At 37.9% G+C, this 19759-nt stretch overlaps 1 protein-coding gene across 4 annotated transcripts in view; it reads left to right on the top strand.

Annotated features, from left to right (window-relative positions):
* The window catches only part of LOC139950635 (neprilysin-1-like), a 46121-nt gene that overhangs the window by 9763 nt on the left and 16599 nt on the right, over positions 1-19759 (top strand). For 2 of the 4 annotated variants that reach the window (XM_071949413.1, XM_071949412.1), the window contains exons 2-5: positions 13228-13380; positions 14263-14361; positions 17975-18136; positions 18808-18891. In XM_071949413.1, the coding sequence (XP_071805514.1) occupies positions 13228-13380; positions 14263-14361; positions 17975-18136; positions 18808-18891 (498 nt within the window). Of the gene's footprint in view, positions 1-7467; positions 7564-13227; positions 13381-14262; positions 14362-17974; positions 18137-18807; positions 18892-19759 lie in introns of those variants that run through there. The other 2 variants (XM_071949414.1, XM_071949415.1) reach the window with 2 other exon arrangements.

The raw sequence follows: 19759 nt of genomic DNA, 5'->3' as shown, positions 1-19759 counted from the left end.
AAAAGTACACTGGCGACTGTCTTTTACTTTCCTATCTTGCCAGGAAAATCAAAGAGGTTGATTCAAATTGATGGGGGAGGGGGGGGGGGGGGTATTTCCCAGGGTGGTCTGTGCAACAGTAACTTGGATCGATGCTTGGGGTCCAGTAATGCAGAAGCGTTAAATGTTGGTTAGTCTGATGGGTGTGTTTGTGTGTGAAATGAAACCGACGGCGTCATGTTTTAGAAAAGAACTTTTCCCTTCATGTCAAAAATGTGTGGTGTATTCCAGACTCTCGAAGCACGACGGCTCGAAGTGTTTGCTGCACAGCGCTGGAAAAGACGTCGGACACCGGACCACTTTGCAAACTGACCCCATCTTTAGTTGTTTTGCTGCACCCAGCAGCAATACACCTGGTCAACATTGCCAGAAAATTGCAAGAAAAAAAACCTTTTTTGAATATACAAACTCACGACAAGGACTTGCATGTACTTGCTCGTACGTGTGTATGATGTTCGATCGAGGCAAAGTCTGCCTCGATTGACGTCACAAAAGGGGTAGGCGGAGTCACCCCCAAACAACTTTATCTATTTTTAAAACATATAAATCGTTACAATTAATTACTCAAAAAATTATTTTATTGTTCATAAACATATAATGTTTGAAGAAAAAAAAAATCCAGGTGACTTTAAATAATTATGATCATGGAGATAATCATAGAAAAAATTGATAATATTAAATCTGAAGTCTCACTGATTATAAAAAAAGCTCAACCATCAATGTCGAGAAAAAGCATTCGACTCATTGAAACCCCCCCCCCCCCCACTAAAAAAAAAAAAAAAAAAAAATATCATTGAGGTAAAGCAATTGAATTAAGCCCGCAGATACCAACGTGCAAATAATCACAGACGAACATAAACAATTTCTCGTTGTTTTCACTGAATCGTGGCCACCCAATGATAACCTATTCCACAGTTCGGCATTTCGCATACAAGCAAGACTGGGTGATTTTGTGTTTTAATACTTCATTTTCACCCGTGAGGCGTTAGTATACCAGGGAGGTCCCCATTAAGCCATCGAAAGGTCACCAGGGGTCATAGGTCAAGTCGTCGTACACGTTTATGTTTGCTTTTTCAAGTGCGAAAAAAACGGTTGCTGACGCTTGGTAGTAGGTGTACTTTTCATAATCAATCTCAAACCTGTCAACATTTCACCCCTTTATTTTTCATTGACATTGTCCCCCATGGGGAACATATCGTTCAAGATACGTAAATCTCAAACAACCTTCACTTATTCGTCAGAATGGTGTGACTTTGAACAGCTATCGTGTTTTATGAAGGATAACCCAATGGATGGGAAAACCCCGAAGCGACGGGACTACCATAGGGTACGTTCGTTTAGCTTCCCTGGGTCGGGTGACTCCGGTGTGTGGCGAGTTTTTTTTCCCAGGACGAACGTGGGTAATTATCTGCACACGTTCGTCCTGGAAAGAAAAAAACGTCACACACCAGGGTCAACCCAGGGATGCTAAACGAACGCACCCATTATTTGACGGACAAAACCCGAAAAAGGCGGGAAAACTCCGGAAAGGTGTCCGTAATGGCACCCCCATACATTTCCATTGCCTTTTTTGGTATCCAAGATGCGCACTCTAAAAAGTTCCGGATCAATCTCATTTGAACTCAATTTCCATTTTATTGATTGAACACAATTTAAATGATATTTGATCAAAGATCACTTATTGCTGATTTTTGACAAAATGTGACTGTGTTAAAAGGGATTCTTGTAACGATTTTATATAGACTAAGTTTATTGTTAACATATCCATGGTATTGGATTAACTAAAGCTTATTTTGTTTTCTAAATTATAAGTAAGTTTTTAAATGGTTTTATCATCTACCATTGACGATTGACCAGTTTCGTTCACAAATGATGCTGGCAGAGTTTTGGCCTACCCATTTTAACCAAGTCACTGACTTTTGTTGATTGACACCCCTATAGGACAATGGAATGGTCCAGCTTAAGGTATCATGCTGACCAGGGCCCAATTTCATGGATCTGCTTACCGTAAGCACAGAATCGGTGCTTACGGAAGCAGGGAATTCTGTGCTTACGGCAAGCCTATTTCACGGGTTAGCGGCGAATTTGGGCTTCTGTGCGTGCGTACTCAACGTTACTAGGCATTCTACGCTTACAAGGCTGGCGCAGAAATTCGGCGCTTGCACGTAAGCGGGGAATCGCGATCGTAAGCGCAGAATTCGGCGGTAAGCAGAGCCATGAAATAGGGCCCTGTATGTGTACGATGTGGTTAAGACAATTTAAATAATATATTAAAATACTTTGTGTCACGTGCTTTAAGCGGCTGTCACTCCATGGTTTTAATAAGCGGCTACAAGGCATCGTGAAATCAGGAATAAATCGTTTTATGTTTAAATGAAAAAATAAATTATGTTGCAAAAGTCACGAGTTTATCTGTAAGGGTTTAATGACGTTATGATGTTTTGAACTTTCCAAATAATGCACTTAATGCGCTGTTATAAGCGTTCATAATCTGATTTTCGGAACAAGAAGTAAACTTCAAAAAATATGGAGTTTACCCCAAAAACTAACCGACATCAAAATCGGAACTTTTATTAAAAAATGTGAGTACTTTGCAAATGATGGCTTTCTTGTTGATCCTCGGGCTGTCGTTTGTCCATTAGTTTTGAGCAGCTTCGTGTAAATATTTGCACGGATGTCGGAACCTTGCGGCGATAGTGGTCAATCGAGAAAAATATTGGCAGCGCTGATGTGCTTAAGGTGTTCATTAGCCCGTACTTTCACTTTCTTAGAAAGTAGGCGTTCTGGGAATATTATTCCGTTCTGGAAAGACTTGATTCAATTCCCGTTCGCTTGTGAGAGGCCCCTAAGCATATTGCGCCAACTAGAAAACAAGCCGTACGGCCGTGCGCGCTCGCCGTCAAAATGTGGTCCCTCGCGCGGAACAGGTTGGCAAATGCAGAGCGCCATAAAACAATAGTTTCTGGCGATGACACGGGGTTGGGACTAAGTCAAGTCTAGGGAAGATGAGGCCTCGATGCCAGGCAGGGTATATCATTGTATTCAATCTACGATGACGTCATGTCTCATGTTTTGAGCTTCCCAAATACTAAAATGCACTCTCGCTTGACAAATACTAAACGAGAGTGCCGCACTGTTTTATGAGTTCATGATGTGATTTTCGTAACAAGAAGAAAATTCCAAAAAATATAGAGTTTACCCAAAACCTATCCGACATCCATGTGGAAATTATGTACAAAATATGTCTTGTCTAAAGTTATTAAACTTAATAATGATAGACGGTACTTTCATAGCGCATATCACCGTAAGGGTTACTATATGCGATTTAATGAGAGAAAGAAATGTTGAAAAGAATGAACTTAACTTTGATAACATTGATTGAAAGAATGTGTTTTAATCCGGGTTTTAAATTTATCAGTAGATTCAGCCTGTTTGACATTGTGTGGTAAACTGTCCAAAAAGTGTATTTACAGCGCTGCTGTACAACAATGTACAACAGCGCTCTGGAATGAGCAAGAACCATAGGAAGTAGTTGTGAAAGTTAGTTAGTCTCTTCTACAGTCGTCAACAATTTCAAACGTTCATATTATTTCCTCAACCACAATGATGAGCTATTTTGACAATCAATACATCATTCATGAAAGAGCTTTACGTGCATGTACTAAAAGGCAGTGGACACTATTGGTAATTACTCAAAATAATTATTATCATAAAAACTTTCTTGATAACGAGCAATGGGTAGAGGTAGATAGTATAAAGCATTGTGAGAAACAGCTTCCTCTGAAGTGACGTAGTTTTCGAGAAAGAAGTAATTTTACACGAATTTGATTTCGAGACCTCAGATTTAGAATCTTAGGTCTCTAAATCAAGCATCTGAAAGCACACAACTTCGTGTGACAAGGGTGTTTTTTCTCTCATTATTTCGCAACTTCGACGACCAATTGAGCTCAAATTTTCACCATATAGAAAGTATGTGTGATACCTGGGGCTGACAGAAGATGTTTGTTCCGCCCAAAAGTTAAAATTAAATGACATTTTTACACCATTTATAACGGGAGGTCGGAGACTTATATTGAGACCCCCATATTCACCATCTAAACTTGACATTGTCGTCCGCGACAGACGTCAACTACTACTACTACTATTCATAAGGACTATATTAGATCAGTACATCACCCAATTGAATTTGACCTTGGCGCCCATCTTTAGGGGACGGGAATTAAAGTTGATCTATCGAATTTGAAAGTACATTGAGATGTTGGGCAGCTTCTCAAGACGACGAGACTTGAGTTGAAGATGTGTTTGTTTTCTTGAGTATTAAAGGCACTGGACACTATTGGTAACTACTCAAAAATAATTGTTACATAAAGGCTCACCTGGTAACGAGCAATGGTGAGCTGTTGATAGTACACAACATTGTTAGAAACGGCTTCCTCTGAAGTAACTTCAGCTGAAGCCTTTTATTAATAGGCAGATGAAAGTACACACATTTGTGTGACAAGGGTGTTTTTTTATATTCCATTATTCTCTTGTAATTTCGATGACCAATTGAGCCCAAATTTACACAAGTTTGATATGTTGCATATGTTTGGATACCAAAAGTGATAATACTGGTCTGTGACATTATTATCAAAGGTGTCCGGCAGCCGATTTCACGAAACGCTAGGATCAATCTTATCTCGAGTTAGGACGAGTAACCCGTCCTAACTTAGGATAGGTTCAATGCGTCATACGTCTTCGGATACGGAACTTAACTCGTCCTAAATCCTATGTAAGTTTATAGGAAGAGTTTGGTGAAATCGACGGCAGTGCCTTTAATGGGACGATAGCTGTGGAGGCGGGACCCAGACAAATTGAGCTCAGAAACAATATTAAATAAAGGAGTTACTTATAGTCGTCGCCGTGTGTGTGCCGAGACAGCAATAAAAGCTTGTGAGAGTGAAAAAGCACGATATTGGATTTGTGGGGGGTTTTTTGTATGCGAGGATGATTTTCGCGCCAAGTCGATGCCATTGAACATGTGTTTATTCACAGACGCACTTTCGTTTGGATGCACGTCAATATTATCAAATGGAATTGTCATAATAATACAATAAAAATGGTCTTGTGCAATTGACAATAGTGTGACATTCTCCACGTCTGTTTCTTTAAAAAGGCATTAGATTATGTCATTGTGTTACGAAACCATTTTCCAAATGGCGTCAATGTTTTTGCTTTGGACGAAGTGGTTATGTATTCATCTGCTATTTTAACACTGTCTAAACGTTCATTTAGGGTTGAAATTTATTATATACCTTTATTTCGTGACCTAGTTAAAGTACGTGGAGCATGATATGTTTCTTGTAATGACCGGCCAAATGAGAGCGACATGAACGCGCCGGCCAACTAACGAAATGTCATAGAATTATAGCTCGCAAGAATGAGATGCTTATATTTGATAATAGTATTAGTAATAATATCGAAGCCTGATATAGCGCACGTATCTACCAAGCAAGGTACTCAAGTATCAGAAAGATTGGTTATTTCAGTGATGGATTCTGAGACCCAATTATGTAGCACCTTATAAGGGTTAACAAGGTGCTACGGCGCATTCAGTATCCACAGTCAGGAACACCGGGGCGAACCCCTTCTCTTTTCGATAAGTGCACTGGGTTCTTTTACATGCGTTACACAACACATGGGACCAACGGCTTTACGTCCCATCCGAAGGATGAAGCCATGGCTATAAGTGTCTTGCTTAAGGACACAAGTGTCACGGCTGGGGATTTATATCAGTACGATGTCACGAGTGGACAGCACTGCATTAGACTTGTAGACAAGTCTTTACTTGTAGACAAGTTTTGAAATGTCTGTCGCGGTGATAGCGATTCCCACGACACTGGCAGTATTCTCGCGAGACTGCTGGCCCTCGCGAGACTACTGCTCTCACAACTACAGTCCAATGAGTATTATTCAGCAACCAGCAGCTTCGCGCGAGAGCAGTGATCTCGCGAGAGCAGTATTCGAGAGCAGTATTCGATCACGGAGACCTGAATCATGGGACCAATACAAGGGTTTTACGTCCCATCCGAAGGACGAAGCCACCACACGACTCGACTATCTCACCGTGACAGACCATTCACGACTTGTCCACACGTCTAGTACTGCATAAAATTACGCCATGCTATAAGCACGACCTCGCAAAAGCGTTCTATTTCTTCGCAGCATTTTGTCGCAAGCCGTATATTATTTCTGTAGAAGACTCCCGGCCCCCCTGGGTGTTAAACAGAAAGGTAACGATTCCAGTCACTTCAGAATTTGACTCAATTTGTGTCCCTCCCCGGAAATCCGAAGAGGACGGTAACAGAATATATAGATCTTGTTCTTGATATAATGAAATAAGGAGATGGTAATAAAAACCAAAATGTGCTAAACGGTTGTGGCTGTAACAGTTTTAGAGAATAGTGGAACGGGGCCATTGGCGATGAGTGCCGGGCAGGGGAGGGTGAACGGGGAGGGGGAGGGGGAGGTGGTGAAACCGGAAAAGTTAAAGATCTAAGGTGGGTAGGATGTGCAAATCTTTTTCGTAGGATAGTTTAGCTCACAATGTGCAGCAATCATTTTGGTATTATTTTGACGAATGCTTTACTAACAGTGTTTAAAAAATTCCAAACAAATCAGAACAAACAAAGACCAATATGATGTTAACATCAATTTGCATAACAACTGGTGATGATACTCTGCTTGATGAATGATTTCATAATATTTTAGTATTTTAAATATTTTGTGTGTGAAACAGTAAAGTGTTTTCTTGACAACAAATGATTTCGTAACATCATGTTATCATTATCTGCCAATCTTCGTTTTATGACCAAATTGGTACTAAATACTTGGAGATTATTATTTTCATTAAAGGCCCCTGGGAAGGTCTTATGGAACGCACATTTATCATAAATCTTGTTTTTGTTGTTGTTGTTTTTTGTTTTTAGTAACAGTTTGTTTATTTAAGTTTCGAAGCTTTAGTCGTCATCTCTAAATTTTAATCAAATTCTACATATTTTTCATATCTTGGTACCGTTTTTATCTTGTGTTTTTAACATTGTAAAAATCAGAACGTGATCTTTATACTTTGACCTTTTTGGGTCAAGTATTGCGGTTGCTCGGTACATGCAATGGACACTATTGGTAGGCCTAATTACTCAAAATAATTGTTAGCATAAAAACTTACTAGATAACGAGCAATGGAGAGCTTTTGATAGTATAACACATTGCGGCAAAAACGGTTCCCTATTAAGTAACTTAGTTTTTTAGAAAGATGTAATTTCTCACTCAAATTATAAAAGACTTCAGCTGAAGCCTTCAAATAATTTCTTCCTAATAGGCGCTCCATACTTAAGGTATATTGATTTCGGGGGCGATTGTTGTACACTAACTGTGTTGTCAATCCTGCCGTGATTCCATTCTGGACACACGAGAGGAGACTGGTAGGTTCAAGCTGTGAACCTTCTCTCACCTGTTCCTGAACAGGTTCATTTCTTTGTCAAAGTAAGTTAAATAACTTCTTGTTGTTGAAGTAACTGGGGTCGATTTCACAAAGGTAGTCCTAACTTAGGACTAGTCCTAGGCAATGCTAAGAGATAGGACTGGTCCTAAGTTAGGACCAGTAACTCATCCTAACTTAGGATTGGTCCTATCTCTTAGCATTGCCTAGGACTAGTCCTAAGTTATGACTACCTTTGTGAAATCCACCCCTGGCCACGTTTGGTAATTGTCAAAGAGCAGTCTTCTCACTTGGGGTATCCCAACATAATAAAATAACAAACATCTGAACATTTTGGGCTAAACTGGTCATCAAATTTGCAAGAGAATAGTGAACGGAAATATACACCCTCGCTGCACAAAAAAGTGTGTGCTTTCAGAAGCGCAATAGAAGGCTTCAACCCTGAATAAGCCTGAAGTATTTTAATAATTCACCATTTGAGTGAGAAATTACCTCTTTCTCAAAAACTACTTTACTTTAGAGGGAGCCGTTTCTCACAATGTTTTATATAATCAACAGCTCTCCATTGCTCGTTACCAAGTAAGTTTTCATGCTACAATTATTTTGAGTAAATAGTGTACAGTGCTTTCAATTGATTAAAGAACAAAATTATTGCATCTATGTACTTTTGACGTGCAACTCCTCCTTTTAAGCACTATGTTTCGTGATGTAAACAACAGCTTAAAGCCATTGGACACTTTCTGAACAGAACCAAAATTCACAGATTTACAAATAACTTACAGGGTTTACAGAAGGTAATGGTGAAAGACAAATTCCCTTGAAATATAACTCCATGGAATGCTTTACTTTTTGACAAAAAAAACCAACAATATTGAAACAATTAAACATGACACGGTGAAACGTGCGGAAACAAGGATGGGTTTCCCCGTTATTTTCTCCCGACTCCGATGACCGATTGAGCCTAAATTTTCACAGGTTTGTTATTTTGATATATAAGTTGTGATACACGAAGTGTGGGCTTTGGGACAATACGGTTTACCGATGTTGTGCGATTGCATTAAAGTGAAAATAACTCCCAACACTGGCTTCAACAGCTTAATATGCAAACTTCCAGCACTCGTAAAATTTTAAAGTATGCTGATTTGTGATGTGAACAACTGCTTAAATTGAACATGACTATAAAACATTTGTTCAATGTTGCACACGTCACATGTTTGTGTGCCTGATTCTAAATGTCGCTTTACAAAGACTTGGTAGTTTTCTAGGACGCTGTATGTTGGTGTTTTTCCTTCTTTCGTGTGTTCAATTTAATTCAATTCAATTCAATTCAATTCATTTATTTGTTCGTCACGTCAGCATGAAAACCATTGGTTTGCACATATATATTTTCAGGGAAGCTTGCTATATCATTATCTTCAAACTGTGTAAGTTTAGTGTAAATCTGTGGACATTGTGTTTTTTATCCTACATAAAGTACAGACACCCTTTAAAGTGAACATGTCTAAAACATTTTGCTCAATATTGCACACGTCACATTTTTGTGTGCCTGATTTTCAATGTCACTTTAAATAATAGACTTGTCAGTTTTCTAGCACGTTGTATGTTGGTGTTTTTTTCCTTCTTTCGTGTGTTCAATTTAATTCAATTCAATTCAATTCAATTCAATTCATGTATTTGTTCGTCATGCCAGCATGAAAATCATTACCTGGGTTTGCACATATTATACAAACTTTTAAAATATAAAAATACACTACACAGTTTCTGGGTCTTACCGTGGAGCTCCATGGTCTTAATGACAAAGATATGGAATGGGACCCCCCCCCCCCTTGTGACCCAGACTCATAGGTAAATTCTGACCCGGGCCGGGATGTCTTTACAAAGTAGTGTGTTATAATAATCTTTTGTTATGCCAGTACTGCGTGTTACCAACATGTTGTCAGCTGATTGACTTCTAATAGAAATAACGATAAATCAAGATTATTAATGGTTGAGCATTCATCGCATTTTGTCAAAAGAGGGTTGGGTAGCCACGTTCGGGTTTGAAAACAGCCCGGGGTGATTGTGTACCAACGCTATTGTCAAATCATCTGCTGACTGAACACTTTTCCGAATCTATGTGAAGTTTTAATCCAAGTGGAATTGAGTGAATATATAAATGCAGTGGACACTATTGGTAATTGTCAAAGACCATTCTTCTCACTTGGTGTATCTCAACATATTCATAACATAACAAACCTGTTCAAATTTGAGCTCAATCTGTCGTTGCGAGATAAAAATGAAAGAAAAAACACCCTCGCACACGAAGCTGTTTACTGTTAGATGCTTGAATTCGGGACCTCAAAATCAGATTCTGAGCTCTCGAAATCAAATTCAAACATTTTGGCTCTCTAAATCAAATTCAAACATTTTAGCTCTCTAAATCAAATTCAAACATTTTAGTGGAAAATTACTTTTATCTCGAAAACTACGTTACTTCAGATGGAGCCGTTTTTCACAATGTTTTATACTATCAACAACAGCTCTCCATTGCTTGTTACCAAGTAAGTTTTTATGCTAACAATTATTTTGAGTATTACCAATACTGTCTACGTACATTTAAAGGGTCTATGTAACTTTATAGGACAACAAACACAATGTCCACAGATTTACACTAAACTTACACAGTTTGAAGATAATGGTAGTAGAAAGCTTCCCTGAAAATATTACGTGCTGAGGTGCTATAGTTTTTGGGAAATGAGTAAAACAATGTCATGAAAATAATTTTCGTTTCATGAGACGAAATTTATTTTAATCATTTACAAACGTATTTTTCAGGACACTGTGTTACTCATTTCTCCAAAACTACAGCACCTCAGTAAGTAATATTTGAAGGGAAGATTTTCACTATCATTATCTTCAAACTGTGTAAGTTTAAATGTAAATCTATGGACATTTTGAAAAGGTACCCAAATCCTTTAAGCAGCTCCATAAAGTTGGGCCCATAGTGTAGGACGTAGACCCACACAAAGGTGACTTGTAATGATCATGACTAGATACCGAACCTTGCAAACCAAACCGTAATTGAAACCAAGTGCAATTCAAAACGCCTATCGATTTTAAGGCTTTCATGGCAATTCACACAAATGTAATTAAGTCCACTGTCAGTTCGCCTTCAAAATAAAAAGTGTATTTTCCAAGAACTTCCTGGATATCAGTTCAGACACTTTGATTTGTACACATTTAAAGTGCATATAACTGCATTAGATTTCCTTTTTTCAATCGATTTAGAAAACAAAATTCTCAAAATTCTCAGTTAAAAAGCGGTACGACAGTGCCAATGTTGATGTACAGAAACAAATTGCTGCCCCTCAATACTCGAAACGCCACCCGCAAATACCAACACTTAAAACGCACACTCGTTGTTCAAATTTACAAAGGCGTATAAACAAGTATTTATATAAGCTGTTTATCCGATTAATAATCCAAAGGTGAAAGGTCAATTGATAAGTTACATGTTTTATAGCCATAAAGTGATGTATAAATACCATCGCAAAAGTTTGTTAGTACCACAAATTTGGAAACTTAAATAAAGTTCGATAAACTCACATGAATAAGCATGTTTGTGAAGATTTTTTTTTTTTTTTTTTTTTTTTTTGCAGATAACAGATTGCAAGTTCGCGTTATAGAACATTTCGGTTACAACGTTGGTCGCACGTACAAACGCGCGCACTCAACGGCAGAGTGTACTACTACTTTTAGTCAAAGACCAGAGTATTCTCAAAAAGTTTATCCCATACATTATGCATAAATAAACAAACCTATGCAAATTTGGAACCAATTGGTCCTCGAAGTTGCAAGAAAAAAAGGAAAAAGAAAAGGGAAAAAAAACCACTTGTTGCATATATAGAATCAAATTGTGCGAACAGGTGACCTCTTTCTCTAAAACCACACTTGTTCAAAGGGAGTCGTCTCTCTTACAATTTTGTATACTACCAACAGCTCTCAAGTTGCTCTGTACTAACTTAGTTTTTATGGTCATTAATTGGTGTAATTACAAAAGTTATGACCTCCCTAATGTTTAAAATACAGTACAAGGTCACAGCAAAGATTGTACAACTTAAAACATTAGATTAGAAGATAACACCAATATAAAGTTTCGTTCGTGTTTGGGACTCTGTCCGGGACGTTATCAGATCACAGTTTCTGTCACCCTGGTTGTTTGCCTGCTGCTTAAGTTAAAAATGGATTATCTCCCGTGTGCCTTTCCTAGCGAAATAACCATTCCTTAAATTCCGTTTTTCCAACCCGGAATGTAGTTGTTGTTGATATTGTTGTTGACGCTTTTGTTGATGTTTTTTATTTTTTACAAATCGCTGGCATGGTAACGAAACATTGAAGCCACTCCAGTAAAAGAAATGCACGTTTTTGGTTCATGGGACGTGTGAAAGATCATCTACAGCATTGGTGATTAGTCTAGTTTGTATAGGACACCGCTCCAGAACAGCAAAGTTCACGGGTTCAAATCCCACCCGAGTAATTTATGCAAGTGATTATGTTCAAAGAATCTCGTATCATATTTAAAATATTGTTGTTTGTCTTTCATTGTGTCCTCGGTTTCGCCCCTGAATATAACATGAGTCTCATTCAGCGGTGTTCCCTCCGGGCGTCTTCGTTCTTTGGATTCCGGCTTACTTGCTGTGCCCAAAACACGCAATAACCGGGGGACAGGTTCTTTGCGCACGCTGGACCATTCCTATGGAATCCGTTGCCAAAACACATTCGGGATAGTGGCACCGTGGACAAATTTAAAGACAAAGTGTAATGCCATTGTTTCAAATAGCTTTTCAGTTCTGTTTCTTTGTTCACATTAGTTCCCTCTTCTCTCCCTCTGTTGCTTTGTTTTTAGCTTCTTCTTTTCATGAGCTTTGAGCACCTTTTTAGGTGGATATTGCGAAATATAAATTTACCTAATAATTAGAACTCGGGAAAGTGCAGAGTATACAGTGCTAACAGTAAACATGGCTTGTTTTATTGTTTATTTATTCACTTAGTTTTTTTTTTTTTAATTATTTATTGATTGACTGCTTGTTTGATTACTTAATTAACTTTTTTATTTATTTTTCACTTATTTGTCTTTACTCTTAATGTTTTGTAGCGTTGTCGTTTCTGTTATGTTTTTTTTTCACTTTCATTGTTGCCTTGTTTGTATTTCTATACTTGTACTGTTGAGGTCAAATAAATAATAATATAGGTTTTCTCGGTCAAATTCGGCAAATGAGCAGTCAATTTAATTTTCATGCGTTCGAATTAAAGCTGTTTTGCTTTTCCAGTTGTTACTGCGTTTCAAATTCAAATTCCTTAAGCACTCTGTTAATTCAATTTAGCGTAGCGTCATTCTTTTTCGTGACACACACGCCTCAAGAAGCATCTGCGAATTTGAATGCTGCTTTGATGAATTGTTAAATTGAATGATTATTTTGTTAATTCGAATGACGCAACATTACATTTGACTAATCCCAAAACGAAATCGAATGACCCTTTTGAGTAGCATTCGATTTTGCGCGAAATAGAATAGCTTGGTGGTTAAATTGGCTGCTCTTTTTCCGAAATTGACCGAGAAAACCTATAATAAAATAAAATAAAAACATCGGTGTATAATAAGTAAAACCAATTGGTGATATTACTTTTAATAACTGTTATACAAATGTCTGGCCTATGTTCCTTCACAGGTAGCTCAGTCAACCCATTCGTCAATAACAACATGGACAGCAGTCAGCAGAAACTCACTTTTGAGGAGCCTGGTCTGAAGAAGCCGAGCAAGGTTTACCTCGTACTAATGGTCATTCTCACACTGGCTATTATTGGACTTACAATTCCTCTAGGTAAGGTTTTTTTGAAGAAAAAAAAACTTTTAAGATGGTCTTTATTGGTTTGATGGTTTATCAAAAAAGAAAATTCAAAAGTCACAGCAAAAAGCCGAATCGTATTTGAATTACAAACATTACAATAATGTTGTAATATAAAAACAGTCACAAAGGCCACAAAAGACCTACGATAAAAACACGGAACACCAACAATTTTGTTTTATTATAATTAAAAAAAATATATATAAAAACATTGACAGGACGAGAACAGCTACGTGAAAATGGGCTAGCCAACAGTGGAAATGATAAACATTATTTCAAAAAGAAAAGGCCAAGGAAGGAAATATTGTTTTTAAAATTAATCAAAATTGTCTCTAATTTCAAATGAACAGACGATTTGAAACATTACAATAACACGTTTGTGGACAACTTGTACTGTACACGATTTGTAACTTTGCATGGTGGGGAAAATCTAGTGAGGTTTTGCTTTAACACCATGTACATGTAGGATTTGAAACCTTGCATGGTGGAGATACAATCTAGTTTGGTTTAAGCATTTCTACCTCCATGTTTTAAGGTAGCACACCATGGACATGAGTAGGATTTGAAACATTGCATGGTGGAGATACAATCTAGTAAAGTTTGCGGGGGAAAAATGTCATCACTTTATTGTTGTGATGGTTCTGAAAAGAACCTGGTACGTGGTTTAACAACACGACGTTTCGATCAGTAAGCTCTGGCTGTCTTCATAAAAACTAACGGAGCATACAGAACATCACAGAACCACAACTTATGGAGAGATTGTTATATTATTGTGGTGTCAGCGCAAATCTTAAAAGAAAGCTTCAGGTATACCGAATTAAACTATTTCTACATTACAAATCTTATATTTCTCAACAGTTATTTACGTAATGGACCGAAATGCATTGGTCGAAGAGGTGGAGCAGTTGAAGATGGCGGGAACAGAATTGTGTACATCTGAGCAATGTGTCAAATCAGGTATGTATTTTTTTTTTTTTTTTTTTTTCAAACGATCGCGGATTTTTTTCTGCTGCCTCTTGAGCTAAACAAATTCGATGAAACACTAAAGCTTTTGGATGATTCAAAGTAGGATGACTCAAAATTACTCATGTAATTTGCCCGTGTAGCTTCTTGCCTAAATGTTATTTATTTTTTGGAGGGGGGGGGGTAACAGTGCGCAATTTTTCAAATAGATAAATACATAGATAGATCGATTTATTTATTGTACACGTTAACAAACATAGAAACTTGACATCCACTGGCCAAGTACAAGTATGCACAATCAATAACAAAACTATGTACATTACAAAATAAGTAAGTTAGAAATACAAAGCAACAAATGCAAGAGACCCGCACACTCAAAGAAAATGCACCAGCCAAAACAACGCCAACCGGTCACAAATAGGACATCAAGACAACAACAGGCTGGGGAAAGAAATACCCAGTCCCCCTACCCCCGTGTAGCCACCCATGACCAGCTAACGCTGCCCCGACCAATCCATTCCAACAGTGCGAACAATACACATAAATGATGACACTGACCTTGTTATTTTGTAATTTGAAAACATTTCTCTACTTAAAGATTCTGTTATTTTCAATTTAGAACCAACAAAAACAGTCGGGTGTTTTGATTGATGTTCATTTGTGTATGTGTAAATAGACACAACCTGTCAAAATAATATTTACACCCGCGCAACTCATGAGTCGATATTCAATACATTTCCAACACGAACTAACATTATTAAAACTGTACGAAGGACGAACATTCAAGCAGCGAGAAAGTTGCAGCTCGGGCCTGTATTAAAACCATTATACACTTTCGGAACAGACAAAAAAGTTCACAGGTTTACAAATAACTTACAGGGTTTACAGAAGGTAATGGTGAAAGACTTCTCTTGAAATATTATTCCATGAAATGCTTTACTTTATGAGAAAACATTAAAACAACTATCAATTCTCGATATCGAGAATTACGGATTTATTTTAAACACATGTCATGACACGGCGAAACGTGCTGAAACAAGGGTAGAGTTTCCCGTTATTTTCTCCCGACTCCGACGACCGATTGAGCCTAAATTTTCACAGGTTTGTTATTTTATACCGAAGTTGTGATAAACGAAGTGTGGGCCTTTGGACAAAACTGTGTCCAATGGCTTTAAAGGCACTGGACTTGGTAATTACTCAAAATAATTGTTAGCATAAAAAGTTACTTGTTAACAAACAATGGAGAGCTGTTGGTAGTAACAAAAAATGTGACAAACGGCTCCCTCTAAAGTACCGTAGTTTTTGAGAAAGAAGTAATTTCTCAGTAAAGTGTTTGAATTGATTTCGAGACCGAAATCAAGCATCTGAAAGCACACAGCTTCTTGTGACAAATGTGTTTTTCTTCCACTATTATTTTGCAATTCGACGAACAATATTGTGCCCAAATTATTTTGAAAAATAGGAGAAAAAAATCTGGGAAGACAGTAAGCAACCAATCTAAAAAAAAGTAGCGTAGCTGCATACTTTCACCCCTTTAAAGCAATTTGTGGAAACTTTGTCTCCGAGACAAGCTGCAGTCTCGTCGGTCCCTGGTCATCGAGATAACCAAATTATTTTTATCAGAGCCCCTTTTTCGCAGTAACCTAACGTAATTTGCACCGTATTTATAGCTAGAACATCTAGACGAAGACATTGTTCTAGCAGTGTTTATGCGACGAAACAGCCAGTAGCAAAGAAAGGCAGGGATAAATTGTCAGACCTATATGTGCTGGAAGGGGGCCAGGGGTTACCATTTATTGAAGTGTGACTAATTTTGTATTCTGCTAGTTTTCAAGCGAACTATCTGAACGTTGCTTAACATACAAACAATCATACGAGGGGATATACATGTACGTTCTGATATAGCCTTGCTCAAGGCTGTCGAATTATTCACTCCGAAAAAAAAGGACCGCCGCTGTATTAAAAAAAAAACGTATTCACTGTGCGTAACATCGCACGACACGATGCCCCCGTACACTATCCGTATGCGGTTAGTGGTACGAGTGCGGATGACTTGTGTGCACAGTAGTCGAACGATGTGACAGTGTGTATACGGGTGGGCCATGCGGTGTGATCGCACGCACCACGCACAGGGTATACGGGTGGGTTTACAGCGGCGTCTTTTCGGAGCGAATAATGCGACTGCCTTTGACCACGGCTAGTTCTGATAACGTGCACAAATAAATTGGGTTCCAAGAATTAAATAACCAGCACGGAAACAACAGAGGATAACCTTTTAGGGGACAGGGGGTAAAGCATTTTATTTCTGAGGTGGGGGGGGGGGATATTTGGCCAAAAAAAGAAAATGGTAGCTGTGTTTGCGGTTCTTTTTAACAAGCCCCCTTTTTTATCGGCAGTACTACAGTACTGGGTGTCTAAAGACAAAACACGAATACAAAATGTATGATTCTGTGAGAGAAGGTTTATATGCATATAATATAATATAAGACATGTTTAAATTAATGACTTTTGTAGTTATCTAACATTTTTTTGATATCTCAGCTGAATCATAATTAAAAATTTAGCTGTTCACTTGAATGTGTAAAGTCTTTACGATCATTTATAATTACGTAGCTCTAACCTGGGTTAAAGAAAATAATGGTGTTGGCGTCAATGGCGTCATTTACTTTATTCCATAAATCTATTATTTTGCACGACTTGTGCAATGGGGTCAGTTTCACCCGTTTGCACAATGGGTGAATAGTTCTCTATCGTTGTACACATCGCGCAATTCGTGCAAAATAATGGAACGATTTAACAATAGCATGACGTCACAGGTGTGGGTTAAATGTATGGATAGCTTATGGATTCAACTTTCATATTTTTGGACCTTTTGGTGTCAAATGAAAGTTGAATTAAGAAGCTATCCATACATCTGAACCTGTTCTACCAGTCTCATTTATTTGTTTTTCGGCAGCCATTTCAAAAAGGTAGTTTTTTTTATGACACTGCACAACAGGTATTAGCGAAAACAAGTTTGTTCAAGTTGCACTGCCGTCAAATAACCCCTATAAGACACAACGAGGAACCACTAAAAAAACTAAAACGACTTCAAAAGAGAATTATTTTGGGCATGACAAAAGAGGTACGACCGTATATGATGAGTAGTTAAAGCCATCGGACACTTTCTGAACAGAACCAAAATTTAAAAAAAGTCACAGATTGACAAATAACTTACAAGGATTACAGAAGGTAATGGTGAAAGACTTCTCTTGAAATATTAATCCATGAAATGCTTTACTTTTTGAGAAAACATTAAAAACAATATCAATTCTCGATATCGAGAATTACGGATTTATTTTAAACACATGTCATGACACGGCGAAACGTGCGGAAACAAGGATGAGTTTTCCCCGTTATTTTCTCCCGACTCCGATGACCAATTGAGCCTTAATTTTCACAGGTTTGTTATTTTACATATAAGTTGTGATACACGAAGTGCGGGACTTGGACAATACTGTTTACCGAAAGTGTCCTATGGCTTTAACAAGGGAATTATTTGACAAAAATAGCTACGAACGTATATCTGAGTAGTTAATACTAAGAGTTTGTTTAACCTCCACTCCAGCCGGAATCTACCTCGACAGTATGAACCAAGATGCAGATCCCTGCAATAACTTCTTCGAGTACGCTTGTGGCGGCTGGGTCAAGAAGAAGGTTATACCAGAGGATAGGTCTAGCTATAGCTCTTTTACGGTCTTACGTGAAGAGGTGGCGGTCAAATGTAAAGGTAGGAATTAAAGTCACCTGGAAGTGGTATTTTGTCAAAATAAAGCTTTTGTCACTAATATATTTGTTTTGATTAGTGGAATGTGAATAAACATCTAAGGTTCTAAAAAATTAGTTCTTATCTTATTTACAAATTAAAGGGTAGGCCCCGACCCGAGAGGGCGCTGTTCGTGACGTCAATCGAGGCGCGATATTTGAAGAGAAAATGCTGCACAGCGCTGAAAAAGACGTCGGACCGGACCACTAGGCACTATTGCTCTTGTGAGTCTGACCAGCCATGCGGACTGACCCCATCTTTAGTTGTTTTGCTGCATCCAGCAGCAATACACTTGGTCGGCATTGCCGGAAAAAGGCAAGGAAACAACTTTTTCGAAACGTACAAACTCAATGACTTGGACTTGCATGTACTTTGCACGTGTGTTTACTCTACGCATCAAGGCAAAGTCTGCCTCGATTGACGTCACAAAAGGGGTAGGCGGAGTCAAACCCTCAAACAACTTTAACTATTTGTTTTTACATATAAATCGTGACAAACAATTACTTTAAAAAAAATGTGTTATTGTTACTAAAGATATACTCTTATGTTTGAAAAAATAGATGGGCATAATGGGCTTAAATTGAAAGACGTGTATTTGATTCTATTGATGTTGTTGTGGTTGTTGTTGTCCACAGAGTTGTTTGAGCGGGAGACGGCACCAGGGGAGTTGAAATCAATTGTGAGCGTACGAAACTTTTACTCGTCCTGCATGAATCTAGGTAAGGAACATTTCAAATAACATGTTCGTTCACACAGTGCAGGTTTTCGCACGTAAATTCGAACATTGAGACATGTAAGGTTCACAACATGTGGATTTAAACGTTGCAAAAAAAAATTGTTTTTAGCACTTTAGTTAAAGGCAGTGGACACTATTGATAATTACTCAAAATAATTATCAGCATAAAACCTCACTTGGTAACGAGTAACGGGGAGAGGTTGATGTTATAAAACATTGTGAGAAACGGTTCCCTCTGAAGTGACGTAGTTTTCGAGAAAGAAGTAATTTTCCACGAATTCGATTTCAAGACCTCAAGTTAAGAAATTGAGGTCTCGAAATCGAGCATCTGAAAGCACACAACTTCGTGTTATAAGGGTGTTTTTTCTTCTTTCATAGTTATCTCGCAACTCTGGCGACCAATCGAGCTCAAAATTTTCACAGGTTTGTTATTTTATGCATATGTTGAGATACACCAAGTGAGAAGACTGGTCTTTGACAATTACCAATAGTGTCCAGTGTCTTTTAAACACAAGATAAATTTCGAATTAAACATGGATTTTTATGTGGCAATTTTTCGATGAAATAACATCTGTAGGTCTAATCTATTAATAATATTTAATTGCCACATTTAACATAGAGCCAAATACGGCTTTAAAGGCACTGGACACCTTTGGTAACTGTCAAAGACCAGTCTTCTCATTTGGTGTACATCAACATATTATTTGCACAAAACAACAACTCTGTGAAAACTTGAACCCAGATGCTCATCAAAGTTGCAAGAGAATAAAGCGAGAAAAACACCATTGATCCACATAAATTTGTGTGCTTTCAGATGCAAACAACAAGGCTTCAGCTGAAGTCTTTTATTA

This window comes from Asterias amurensis, chromosome 18 (assembly GCF_032118995.1).
Source record: "Asterias amurensis chromosome 18, ASM3211899v1".
NCBI classification, from domain to species: Eukaryota; Metazoa; Echinodermata; class Asteroidea; order Forcipulatida; family Asteriidae; genus Asterias; species Asterias amurensis.
This window is presented reverse-complemented; position numbering and strand designations above follow the sequence as displayed.